At 43.2% G+C, this 12985-nt stretch overlaps 1 protein-coding gene across 2 annotated transcripts in view; it reads left to right on the forward strand.

The window, feature by feature from the left end:
* BAG6 (BAG cochaperone 6) overlaps positions 1 to 9171 on the forward strand; it is a 59898-nt gene extending 50727 nt beyond the window's left edge. For both annotated transcript variants that reach the window (XM_073598460.1, XM_073598461.1), the window contains 7 exons: positions 384 to 508; positions 2606 to 2752; positions 4181 to 4237; positions 5654 to 5803; positions 5972 to 6079; positions 6155 to 6301; positions 8495 to 9171. In XM_073598460.1, the coding sequence (XP_073454561.1) occupies positions 384 to 508; positions 2606 to 2752; positions 4181 to 4237; positions 5654 to 5803; positions 5972 to 6079; positions 6155 to 6301; positions 8495 to 8590 (830 nt within the window). In that variant the 3' untranslated portion in view covers positions 8591 to 9171. The remainder of the gene's footprint in view (positions 1 to 383; positions 509 to 2605; positions 2753 to 4180; positions 4238 to 5653; positions 5804 to 5971; positions 6080 to 6154; positions 6302 to 8494) is intronic.
* Positions 9172 to 12985: the final 3814 nt, after the last annotated feature.

A 12985-nucleotide genomic window follows, 5' to 3' on the forward strand; every position in this document is an offset into this window, starting at 1 on the left:
GTTAGAAAAGCAGAGAAGCAATGATGAGCTTGGAAGGCAGGCTAAAGCCTAGTACATACGATCAGAATATTGAAGCGATCATACAATTATCTGATCGTTAGTACACAGCTTTCATCCGCCATTATCAGAGGGGACAAACGCAAAAAATTTTCTTGTATGATTTCCGTTTAATCAGTACAGCTTACATCTGAAAATACAATACAAATACATTACATCACTTCTGAATTTTTATTCTGTCATATGAGAATTTTCGTACTTCGATATGGAGACTAGCATGCAAAAAAAAAAAAAAAACGGACGAAAATTCGTCCGATAATCTCATCATGTGTACTAGGCTTTAGTCTGTCATGGAAATTAGTAAAATGTTTTGTATTGTCTTGTAGACTCCACGTTCGGGCAGCGTCTTCTAGAGATGTGCAACCAATCGCTGTTTGAGTGGCTTGCCCTCAATTTGTACTGCCTGCGAGGAGACCAGCATGCTCTCACATCCGTCATTAATGAGAGAATCGTAAGTGGTGTCCTACATATGTACATGTCACTTAAAAGCGGAACTTTACTCATAACAACTTGATAAAAATAATGTTTAAAAAAGGAACGTACATTCCTCAATTTTAATATTTATGCTACCAAAATTGGTGTGTGCTGTGAATTGCCTCCAGCATTGCTCCTGTTTCTTCTTACTGGAGGCTGCTATTTTGCTGAAGCCTAGTACCCCTGCACAGCAGTAAATCTTTAGGCTGTCAGCAGATCAGCCTCTACATATTCAGCACAGTGCCTTAAAATAGAGAGCAACTGAGCATGTGCAGAGCAGGGTGAGACAGTATATTACTGGATTTCAAACGGTATAGTCACTTATTTTTAATGTTTTACATGGCTATACCTGCAAAAGGGGCAGCATGAAGTGTTCTAGCAGGATTTAACTTTCTGACTAAAGTCACACTTTAAGTGGTTTGTAAAGGTAAAAGGTTTTTTGACCTTAATGCCTTCCCTGCATTAAAGTAAAAAAAAAAAAAAAATCTTTAAGAGCAGATTCCCCCACAGTCCCCCCTAAATACTCACCTGAGCCCGATCTCAGTCCAGCTCTGCACACGTCTGCAGCAGCTCCTCTCCTGGCTCTCACAGGCTTGGCTGAGAGCAGCAGGAGCCATTGGCTCCTGCTTCTGTCAGTCAAAAGCTGAAAGGTGGGGCTGAGCCCAGCGGTGTCTGAATGGACACTAGCAGCTTGACTTGGGAGCGAGCCCGCACAATGACCATCCTAGGAAGCAGCTTCCTATGGTGGGCACTTGGAGGAAGGAGCCAGTGGGGGAACCTGGGAAGAGGAGGATCGGGGCCGCTCTGTGCAAAACCATTACACAGAGCAGGCAAGTGTGACATGTTTGTTATTTTAAAAAACACAAAGCTTTAATATTTAGTTCATTAACTTGTTCCAACTCCATCGTTCAGTTGAAATCTATCTTTATTATAGTAGAGAAGACAAAGGTAGGAATAATTACAGCATCTGGTACATGGAGGGAGTGCACAGAATATTTGTACCAGTCAGTGAACTGATAAAGTAACCGCTTGTAGCTTTTGTGAATTCCTTCCTCCTTCAGAAGTAGCACTGCTGAGCTTTGTGAGGAATCTAGAATAAAAGTTGGTGTCGCGCCAAAAACGTCTTTCTTTTGGATAGAATATTGACAGATTAGAACCCCTTTCTGTAAATGAACCCCAGATATCAATAAAAGCCATAGATTTCCTCTCACTTTCTGCCCAAGGGATGCAGAAATCTGAAAGGGGTTGTAACCTTCCCCTGCTGTGCTAAAGGATGGCGTTTTATATTTCTGTTGAAGAGCCCAACTCACTTCCTGTCAGTAGGAACGGTTCTCAGCCGGACAGGAATTGATGGGAAATCTTTCTAATGGAGCTTAGATAGCAGTAAACCTGATGGATCTTAATTCTTCCCCACTCTATCCAAAACTAAGAAACCATTTTTACTGGACATATACTTTTATCTCGAGGGAAAAGCAGGCAAGCTTACAAGAACGTAAGAAAATCCTCAACAAGGCAGGGCAAAACTATATCGCCACCGCAGCAATATTTTTATGAAGGGTCACAAATGGCAAGCCAACATCAGTTATGATGATGCATGTATTTGCAGAACATGTCATTTATGACCCTTCGTAAGAATTAGACCTAGACGCAGCAAGATTTGATGACCAAGGTTCTTCATTTTATGATTTAGATGTAGCCCCAACATGATGAGAACATTCAAAGTGTGCTGATGAGATTTCAGTTGTATAAAACAAAACCACCATGTGCTGTTTTCTAGCCTTGTAGAAGGATATTGGATAATGTCAGATAACCATCACCATGCAGAATTGTTTTGTACGGGTTTATTATTATTATTATTATACAGGATTTATATATAGCGCCAACAGTTTGCGCAGCGCATTACAAAATGAAGGCAGACAGTACAGTTACAATGCAATTTGGTACAAGAGGAATCAGAGGGCCCTGCTCGTTAGAGCTTACAATCTAAGAGGGAGGGTGTGGGTGTATAATCTATGTTTCGGAACTGACGTTTGCTTTTCCATTCCTTGAATCCTTTTTTTTTTTTTTCTTACAGAGGAGACTCTCCACAGATGTTTCTCCTGCATTAGTTTCCTGGGTGACTTCTGTCTTGTCCCTGCGACTGCAAGCTCTTCTGGGCCAAATGCCAGTGACAGAGGGAGAGGTGCAGAGGCACGTCCGCAGAGTGGGGGACCCTCCTCGAGTGAGTTATATAATTTAATAACAGTAGGCCTTACTCATTTGCCTCAACCAGATCCTTCCTCCTTTTAAGTTTAAAAGATATGTTCTCCTTTCTGAACATGTTACATTCCACCCATATTTGGGGTGTAACATGTTCAGCATCTGCCTGCTCGTCCCCTGATTGCCCCCCTCCCTGTGACAGCGGGCAGGGGATCCCCCCCACCCCACTGTCACAATTAAAAGAGAGTGTGGCCACTTGTCTACATCATTTATTCAGAGATTCCTGTGAATCTGTGAACTACAACGGTGTTGTAGCTGGGGCTATTCAGAGTCTGTTCTTAGCCCCCCATTACAGCACAGTCCCCCCTTTATAGCAGTGTCCTCAGTTCCCTTTCACATCACAGCCCCCCTTTACAGTGCAGTCCCCTTTACAACACAGTGCCCCTTTACATTAATGTAACAGGGACTGCTCTCTAAGGGGGGCACTGTGATTTAAAGGGGACTGCACAGTAAAGGAGCACTGTAATGATTACAGTGCCCCTTTTGTAGTGCAGTCCCCTATTATATTACAGTGGCCCTAGCAACCACAGCCTCCTCCATCACAGTGCAAGCCCCCCCCCCCCCCCCCCCCCCCCCACCTTTCCTCTCTAACATGACACGTCCCTATTCTAAAGTCTTCCTCCCCTGCACAGGACTTGTACCTTTAGCAGGACAGAGGCTGTAATCGGTTCATGCTTCCTCATCGGCTCCCCCGCCCACACAACAATGTTCTCCAATCAGTAGGGCAGGGGGCGGGAGGAGCTCTCCATTCCGATCTGCAGCTCCTCCTGCCCCCAGTCCTGCTGATTGGTTGACATTGTCAGCCAGATGGGTGCAGGAGCCGGGAGAGGACAAACTGGCATTGCCGCACAGCAGGAGGCGAACGGTGACCACGGTCTGTTAGCCCTGTGCGGATCGCGGTCGCCTCTCATCTCCTGCTGTGCGGCCCGGTCAGCAACAGGCCGATGGCTGGCACCGGTCTGTGGCCCAGGGGGTTGGGACCCCTGATCTGGAGTATAAAGAGCTGTGCAGTGTCTCCTATATGACAGCACTGGGTGCCTGAGTGACCAAACACCAGCTCTGTCACATGGGTACAAAGGAAATGGTGTGCACATACTTGGATCTGCCAGGTATTTTGTTTTGCTCTTAATGATGGAGGAGTGAAGGAAAGGGCGAGCATTTGGTGAAGGGGTGGCCAATATTAAAGTGATCCTGTTGTTTTCCCCTCCATTGACAAAGCACTGGTTCATTGTCGGTAATTTTATATGGTTCTGCTTAATTACTGGGAGCTACAAGAATAGTTATTCTTTCAGATACTTTGGTTTCACAAGTCCCAAGAACATCTTGTTCTGGCATGGTTTTCCTACATGACTGTTCATTCTGTCCTTCTCTTCTGTTCTTATCTCATTAGGATACAGAGCTGTCCCCACAGGAGCAGCCAATGGAGACCTCTCCTGCTGAGGCTCAGGTAATACCAGCAAGGTCTTGGTGCCCACATGCATTTTAATCTAGTTTCTAAACTGTGCATTTTTAACACTTTGATCCATGCATCTGAATTACCTTGAAATTCACATATTGGAAATTATTTTTAGAATGAACTCAAAGAACATTTGGATAGCGTCGAATAATTGTGTTTTTTATATAAATGGTGTGTGGCATAATCGGTTCTAATTTAAAAATGATAGAAAATTTGACTTTTTTCTGCTTCAAGCAAATTCCAGTTGTATTAAAAGGCCCTTTTTATGTGTGCGTATCCCCCCCCCCCCCTTTTTTTTTCTTCTTATAGTTGAATCTAAAATCTGTTCAGAAATATTGTTTGAGGCTTACATTACTTCAGAAACAAGTCATGTGTTCACTAATACTAATTTGGTGGGCAGCGACTCCAGTTTTTGCTCTGTTGCAGGGTTAAAGCGCTGTTGCAGGGCACATCCTAATCCCCCCGCCAACAAAATTTTTTTTTTTTTTTTTTTCCTGGGAGCGGGTACCTTTTTCTGACAGGTAACGGCTCTCACTTCTGCAGTTCTCACCTAGGCAATAATGATGTCAAGGGTTCAAAGAAAAGGAAATGCCGTTCCAGGTGAACAGTCAATGCAGTTAGGAAATGCAGGGTGCAAACCACGGCTCACCACCGATGATCAAATGAGAAGAAAAGGTTTGAACATGGTTTGAAGAAGCACTGTGGTCAGTGTGAAACGCGTCACCTCCTGGGTCCTGTGACACTGTCTTGCGGGCTGTCATCTGTCATTTTTGGAATAAAATACGTTGGACCATTTTCCTTTGGTGTGCAGCTGTCCTTTTCTTAATAACTTATGTCAGCTTATCCAGCCCCCCGGGACACGTCACTCATCCCAGAAGGCTGCAGGACCAATCTGAAAGCACAGCGTGGTCTCACGCATGCACAGTGGGCAACTGGCTGTGAAACAGCAGGAGGTCACAGCGGCTCCCACATCCAAGTTGCTGGCACTGAAGATCTGAAGTCTGAAGACTTCTATTTTTTTAAGCCGTCCTCTTTATGGTTGTGACTATAATCTGACTATGCGGTATATAATTTAGCACACTTTTTAAAATTGTGTTTTTCTGATTGCCATGTTAATGTGAAGTTGGGCAAGAGGGTACTAGAAGCTGAAACCCAGGCGAGGAAATATTGTGTAAATGCAGGAGCCATGTGCTTTTGGATTTATATCCTTTTTGTGGTTCTTGAGGTTTATATTAAATTAAAGCTTTTATGCCTGGAGTTCTGCTTAAGGTAAAAAATTAATAAAAACCTCTTGTTTAGACTGATGTTTGCCCACATTTTCTGTAGCATTATATTACACATTGATACTTTCCCTTTTATTCTGTTTGCTTCTTTGTCTTCACCCATGTCTGTCTATCTGTCCCACAGCCGGGTGCTTCTTCTCCAGCCCCTGCCACCACAGTAGAAGAGGTCCTCTTCATGCCCACTCAGGCTTCAGCACCAGCTCTATGTCCAGACCCAGAGCTCCCTCAACCAGAAGAGGCTGGGTCTGAGCCATGGGCAGCAGCAGTGCCACCAGTGAGTGTCCCATGCTTGTCACCTGTCAATTACTCTCCTTTTTTTTTTTTTTTTTCTACTTTCCCCTATCCTGTTAAACTCTCATCGTTTGCTGTCTTTAGCTCATGTTTTGGGATGTTACTGTCCTTAACCTTTTGTTTATCACTGTTGCTTCTCTCTCTTATCCAGGAGTGGGTCCCTGTTATTAGGCAGGACATTCAGACCCAAAGGAAGCTAAAGCAGCAACCGCCACTGAGTGATGCCTACCTGAGCGGAATGCCCGCCAAGAGACGCAAGGTAGACTAATTTTGGCCGGAGCAATGTGTGTGCCTTTTTGTTTTGTACTGTGATTCATCATGGCTTTTCCTTCAGACAATGCAAGGAGAAGGACCTCACCTCTCCCTCTCTGACGCTGTGAATCGGGCCGTGAAGTGTACGGGAGCCAAACCAGAGACCAGTATGGATAGTCTGAAGAGAGAGTTGGACAACAGCGAGGTACAAGGCCGATATAGAGAACAGGTGAGGAGATTTGACCGATTCACAATGAAGAGCAATAACAGAGATGGAAATGCTGAGAACTGATTTTGATGGAGTGCATGAGAAGTGAGGAGCTCCTAAAATGCAACTCCCGCTACCATAAGTACCTGATTTTGTTTTAATATCGGCCTCCGTCATCTCTTCCACAGCAGCCCTTAGGGTGGGGGGTGCGCAACACTTTGAACCAATCAGGTGTGAGCAGAGTTGATGACTTCCTTCATTGTCCAATCAGCAGTCTGTGGGCAGAAAGTGACACCACTATATTTTTATACTCTTAACAGGGAAAGTTGTGTCACCCTCCTGGCTGTGGTGGAGGTGTATAAATCACAAAAGTGACTGCAAAGAGTTATTACCTCTGGCAGATAAGTTCACACGATTCCCTATTACTTTGTGTGTCAGTGCCCACCATCACTGGAACAGGAAGTAATGATCCCCATTTTGCACAGCAAGAAAAAGACTGCTCCATGTTGTATAAAACAAAAAAAAATACTATTTTAAAGTATACCGTTCCCAAGAGAAATAATATGGGCTACCATTGGTGGTGACTTTCTGAAAATGCTAAGATGGCTGTTATGCCGACCCTCTGACTTCAGTACTTTCTGAGACAGTGACTTGGAGGAAGTGTGCAGATCAGGAAAATCAAAGAAAAGTCACACTGCTTTATCTGTATACTCCATCTGGGTGAGTGACTTAACCTCCCTGGTGGTATTCCCGAGTGTGGCTCGGGGTTAAATTTCAGTACCGTTAGCGGTAACCCCGAGCCACACTCGGGATTGCATTGCAGGATCCTGGTCCAGGTAACTTACCTTGTCCCCAGGATCCTGCGATGTCCTCCCGCTTGTCTGCGGGCTCTGTCCTCCGTCCGATGCCTCTGTGTGCCGGGCTCCGTTCCCTGCGAGCATCGCGACACATGGGGGCGGAGCCTGGCGGCACATTCAAAAAGTACAAAATTCATAACTCATACAGTACACTGTAATCTTATAGATTACATTACTGTATGAAATCATTTTACATACCTTTTGCCCTTAGTGCTTTGTCCAATGCCCTGCATGCAGTTTTATATTATAAATACTGTTCTTTCTGCCTGGAAACTGGAGATTGTCCATAGCAACCAAAAAGTGTCCCTTTACGTCAAAAGTGGTTTTAGACCAGCTAGAAAACAGCGATAGTAAATTAGAACACTTGCAGAATTGAGCGATAGTGAATCGTGGGGAAATTCATTTTATTATTATATTATTTTTTATAATTATTTATAGTTATTATATTATAATTTATGATTTTGTGTTTCAAACTTTATCATACCCAAGATGTCTACTAGACTTTTTGTTTGGACAGATTTAAGTGTGTTATTGCTAAGAATTACAGGCCTACAATATAAAATGCCAAATTTCTATGCAAAACAATGTACTGCTTTGAGACGCAAAAGTCTGACATAATCATACCGCCAGGGAGGCTACAATACTGACCTGAGAGTATCGGCATGACATACAGTCAGCACTTGCAGAATGAACAGCAGCAATGGCGTCTCTATAGAAAGAAAGATTTTCATTGAAGCTGATTTCTGTGTTTCCTGTCCAAATTAACCATTTCCTTCACTAAGTGCTGCACTGACTTTAAAGTGTAAGTCCAGGCAAAAACTAACTCTAAACCTAATCTATCTAACCCTGTAAAGCAAAAATCACAAAATACTTTAATCCCAAAGGGAAAATCGCTGTACTTCGCTATTCTGCAGCTGATCCGGTCCGGTTTCCAGCGGAGGAAGCTGTGCGCAGGAGAGGACTGACAACGGCTGTGAAATGTCTGGGCAGTGATGTCACCCATAGACTTACTATGGGACGTCCATTGCTGACTGCCTCTCCTGCACACTGAAGCTGATCCTGGGAATGGACCGGATCGACTGCGGAATAGGTAAGTAGAGCAGGTTTAGCGTATTTATTTATTTATAGAGTATTTATTTCAGATTTTGAATTTTCAGATTTTCATTCTTATTTTTGGATTCTCAAATTTCCAAATTTTTAGAATTTTCGAACTTCCGAAATTTTGAAAATTAGGAAATTTCGGAATTAACAAATTTATCAAAATTCGTTAAACAAATTTGGAACTAAACTAATTGCACATGTCTAGTAATATTGTTTCGAGGTGTTTTAGAGTAATAATTTTATTTTTACATTCCAGCTGTGTCAGGATATCCAGAAAATTCTACAAGACAATGAGTCCTGTAATCCTCAGAGATTCCCGAACACGCAGAGAGCATTCAAGGGTGACCCTTAGACCTGGAGGTTGGGAAGACCCCTCTCCTGTGTATTCCTATATAAATGTCCTACGTGTACCTCATTTCTGTTGTATGGATATGGCTTACATGACTTTTACCCCCGTATCGAGACTCCTACTTGTTCACTGTGTCTCCTCCCCCCCACCCCACCCCCGTGTATTATTGTGCTACAAGACTCACAAAGCTTTTATATGGAACTCTGCATCTGAATCATGACACTCAGCAGGTCCGCCAGACACCGGAAATCAGGACTTCATGTCAGCATGCTGAGAATTGCCTGGAAACAGAATGCACTTTTCTTATTGCTACGAATGGGATGACTTTCACCGTGTGTAATGGCTGCTTTACTTCCCTTTTAAAAAAAACACACAGTTCCACCGATTTCCCCCACCCCCACCCAATAAAAGTCTTCTGAGACGACACTGAATTGTGTGTTCTATCTTGAGGTTGATATTTGAAACCTCATTATTCCTGGCTAAAATTTCTTGCATTTATTTTGCACGTATTTATGTGTATTTGCGAAATCATTTCCAAGAATGCGTGTACACAAGTAAAATAAATTCTAGCTCCCAGAATGCAATCCTAACCGCTTCACATTAGCATTTTACACGTGTACTTGTATGTATTTGCGCATGCGTAAAGTGTTAACTAGCAACATTGATTTTTGTATTTTTTTTTCTTCTCCTCTATACTCTGTATGTTTACGTGCCTGTGTGTACAGGAACATTGAAAACAATGAGCTGTATTTAGCCTAATCCAGCGATGTGTACGAGACCCGAAGCTCTCCGTGGTCTTTCCTTCCTGGTTGGCTGAGATGCAGGAGCCATTGGCTCTAGCTGCTGTCAATCACAGCCTGTGAGGCGGGAGGTGGCTCAGGAGCGAACACTCACAAGTGCCTTCACAGCAAACGGCTTTTTATGGGGGCACTCGGCAAGGGGGAGGGGCTCAGAGTATCGGCAGGGGACCTGAGAAGAGGAGGATCGAGGCTGCTCAGTGCAAAAGCATTATACAGAGCAAGTAAGTATGATGTTTGTTCTTTTTTTTTTTTTTTTTTTGTAATAAAAATGTTTCCTTTACAATTTAACATAAATAATCAACCACTGAGGCTCAGTGAACCACACTGCCGTGACCTGGGATCCGACTTGTGAGACCCCAAGTCGCGTGACAAATCCCATGTTAGTTAATGAGAGATGTCTTAATTAGCACTACTGAAGTCACTTTGACTTTAGAAAAGGTTCCTGTACTACTTCAGGGTGACTTCTATCTGACTTGTGCCTATAGACGTTTATGGAAGTTGCCTCCTCATCTATATTGATGTGATTTGGATCCAGCATTACAGGAAGATTACCCAGGCATTCCCTGAAAGTTGCTTCAAAGTCGCATCAAGTCGTACTCAAATTGCCAGGAAGTCGCGCACCTCAGGTCGCGGCAGTGTGAACCGAGCCTTAAGTGCCAACTGAAGGTGATATTTTGCCATTATGTTTGAGTGTTATTGGGCCACTAGGCACTTTGTATACCATTTTAATCCTTTTTAAACCTAAAAAGTCCTGGTAAAGAACAGACTCCACAAGAAGCCTGCAACACTGTATGGCCAAACATTTGTGAAAACCTGACCATCACATCTACTATATGTCTAAAAGTATGGGGACTGTCCTTGAACTTGAGTTCAGGTGTTTCTAGGGAAAAGTACTGTTAATGCTACAGCATGCCAAGAAACTTTAGACAGATGAGTTCTTCCAACTTTGGCCAGCAGTTTGGGGAAGATTGTTTCTCTATTGTACATTAACCGCTTGCCGACCAGCGCACGCCAATATATGTTGGCAGAATGGCACTGGTGGGCAAAAGGGCATACAGGTATGTCCCCTTTAAGAAGCGGTGTTGCGCGCCGCAGACTCGATGCCTGCCAGGTGCCCGCAATCGTGTCATGGAGAGGTAGAACGGGGAGATGCTTTTGTAAACAAAGCATTTCCCCGTTCTGCCTAGTGACAGGACAGAGATCATAGCTCTGTCATCGAGAGCAATGATCGCTGTCATGTGAGTTGAAGCCCACCCCCCACCCCAGTTAGGATCGCTCCCTAGGACACACTTAACCCCTTTGTCGCCCCCTAGTGTTTAACCCCTTCACTGCCAGTGTCATTTACACAGTATTCAGTGTATTTTTATAGCATTGATCGCTGTATAAATGACAATGGTCCCAAAATAGTGTCTGATGTGTCCACCATAATGTCGCAGTCCCTATAAAGATCGCAGCCATTACTGATTAAAACAAAATTTTAAAAAATGCCATAAAACTATCCCCTATTTTATAGACGCGATAAATTTTGCGCAAACCAATCAATATACGCTTATTGCGTTTTTTTTTTTTTTTACCAAAAATGTAGCATACATATCGGCCTAACCTGAGGAAAAAAATAGTTTTTTTTATATATTTTTGGGGGATATTTATTATAGCAAAAAGTAAAAAATATTGGGTTTTTTGTTTATAGTGTAAAAAATAAAAACCGAAGAGGCGATCAAATACCACCAAAAGAAAGCTCTATTTGTGGGGAACAAAAGGACGTCAATTTTGTTTGGGTACAGTGTCGCTCGGCCACGTTAAAAACGACGCAGTGCCGAATCGCAAAAAGTGCTCTGGTCAGGAAGAGGGTAAAATCTTCTGGGGCTGAAGTGGTTAAAGCAGAACTTCAGTCATTTTGTTTTTTTTTCCTTTCAACTTTCCATCTATTAAATCTTCTGCCCTTGTTGTTTTAACTTTACCTTATACAGCCCTGTATAAACAATGAATCTTGCGAGCTACCAGAGAGATGACCAAACTGTAATCACAACCAAACCCATAGGATGTAATGAAAAACTAATGTACAGCTGCTAGCAATGATCACAAGCCCATAGTTTGTGCTAAAGAATACAGAATAACTCAAAATAATGCAGCGCTGTATGAATGTGTCCTTGATACCATAATGTTACAACCACTATGCAAATAAATATAAAGTGCTAATGTGTCAAAATAATAGTAATCAAACAAATTCATATAATATACATCAGCAATTTAAACTGGTAAATGATAAATTAGCTCCAAACAAGTTAATAGAAAAAGTCCTGTATTAAGCAGTGAAAGTGGTGATGGTAAATATCTGTAATGTCCACTATCACTGTAAAGGAAAGACGGTGGGGGAGGCGCCTCTAAGTGTAGTATTAAAACAGTATAATTTATTGCACAAGATTAAAAACACCAGATATAAGTAGGAGTCATGCTCGTCATAAGTATGTAGTCCTGGCAGTTCTACTGCATCCCCCAGGCTCCTCGCACAATCCGGGTAGCTGGGAGAGGTTCTGGTGTGATGTGCTGAATAGCTGTACATTGAGGAAAACCAGGAAGTAGTCAGCTCCATGCTGTCCAGCTTGAACCGGAAGAGGAAATGTCAAAAGCAGGGGGCTGGAGGAAGGGGTCAGGAATGGATTTCACAGAGATGTAACGACATTCGGCAACCCATCGCAGTTTGCTACGGAAGTGACATCCCGTCACCGCCATCTTGCTACACCCCACACTCGTCCACAGTAAGGATACACTAAGAAGGGGGAAAGCGGACATGCTGTTACACCCACCGGAGTTTTACATTTTACACATATTTTTAACAGTAAAGTCAGTTTATATAGTGAAATGCAGTACTTGCAACTCCGTCTGACTACTTAGATCTTGAATTTTAAAAGCAGCGGCAAGCCTGCTCATCTCACAGGTCTGCTAATCTGACAGAAGTTCGCTGCTTTTAAAATTCAACATCTAAGCAGTCAGACGGAGTTCTAAGTACTGTATTTCACTATAGAAACTGACTTTAGTGTTATAAATACATGTAAAATGCAAAACTCCGGTGGGTGTAACAACATGTCCGCTTTCCCCCTTTTTAGTGTATCCTTACTGTGGACGAGTGTGGGGTGTAGCAAGATGGCGGTGACGGAACGTCACTTCGGTAGCAAACTGCGATGGGTCGCCGAATATGTCATTACATCTCTCTGGAATCCTGACCCCTTCCTCCCGCCCCCTGCTGGTGACATCATTTCCTCTTCCAGTTCAAGCTGGACAGCATGGAGCTGACTACTTCCTGGTTTACCTGAATGTCCAGCTATTCAGCACATCACACCAGAACCTCTCCCAGCTACCTGGATCATACGAGGAGCCTGTGGGACGCAGTAGAACTGCCAGGACTACATACTTATGACGAGCATGACTCCTACTTATATCTGGTAAGTAATTTTAATCTTGTGCAATAAATTAGACTGTTTTAATACTACACTTAGAGGCGCCCCCCCCCCCCCCTCCTTTGTTTCTTTTACAGGTTTTGCAGAGTTGCTGGACACACTCTGAGGATGGCTGCCTCTTTTTAGATCACCCCCTTACC

This window comes from Aquarana catesbeiana, linkage group LG09, assembly GCF_042186555.1.
Source record: "Aquarana catesbeiana isolate 2022-GZ linkage group LG09, ASM4218655v1, whole genome shotgun sequence".
NCBI classification, from domain to species: domain Eukaryota; kingdom Metazoa; phylum Chordata; class Amphibia; order Anura; family Ranidae; genus Aquarana; species Aquarana catesbeiana.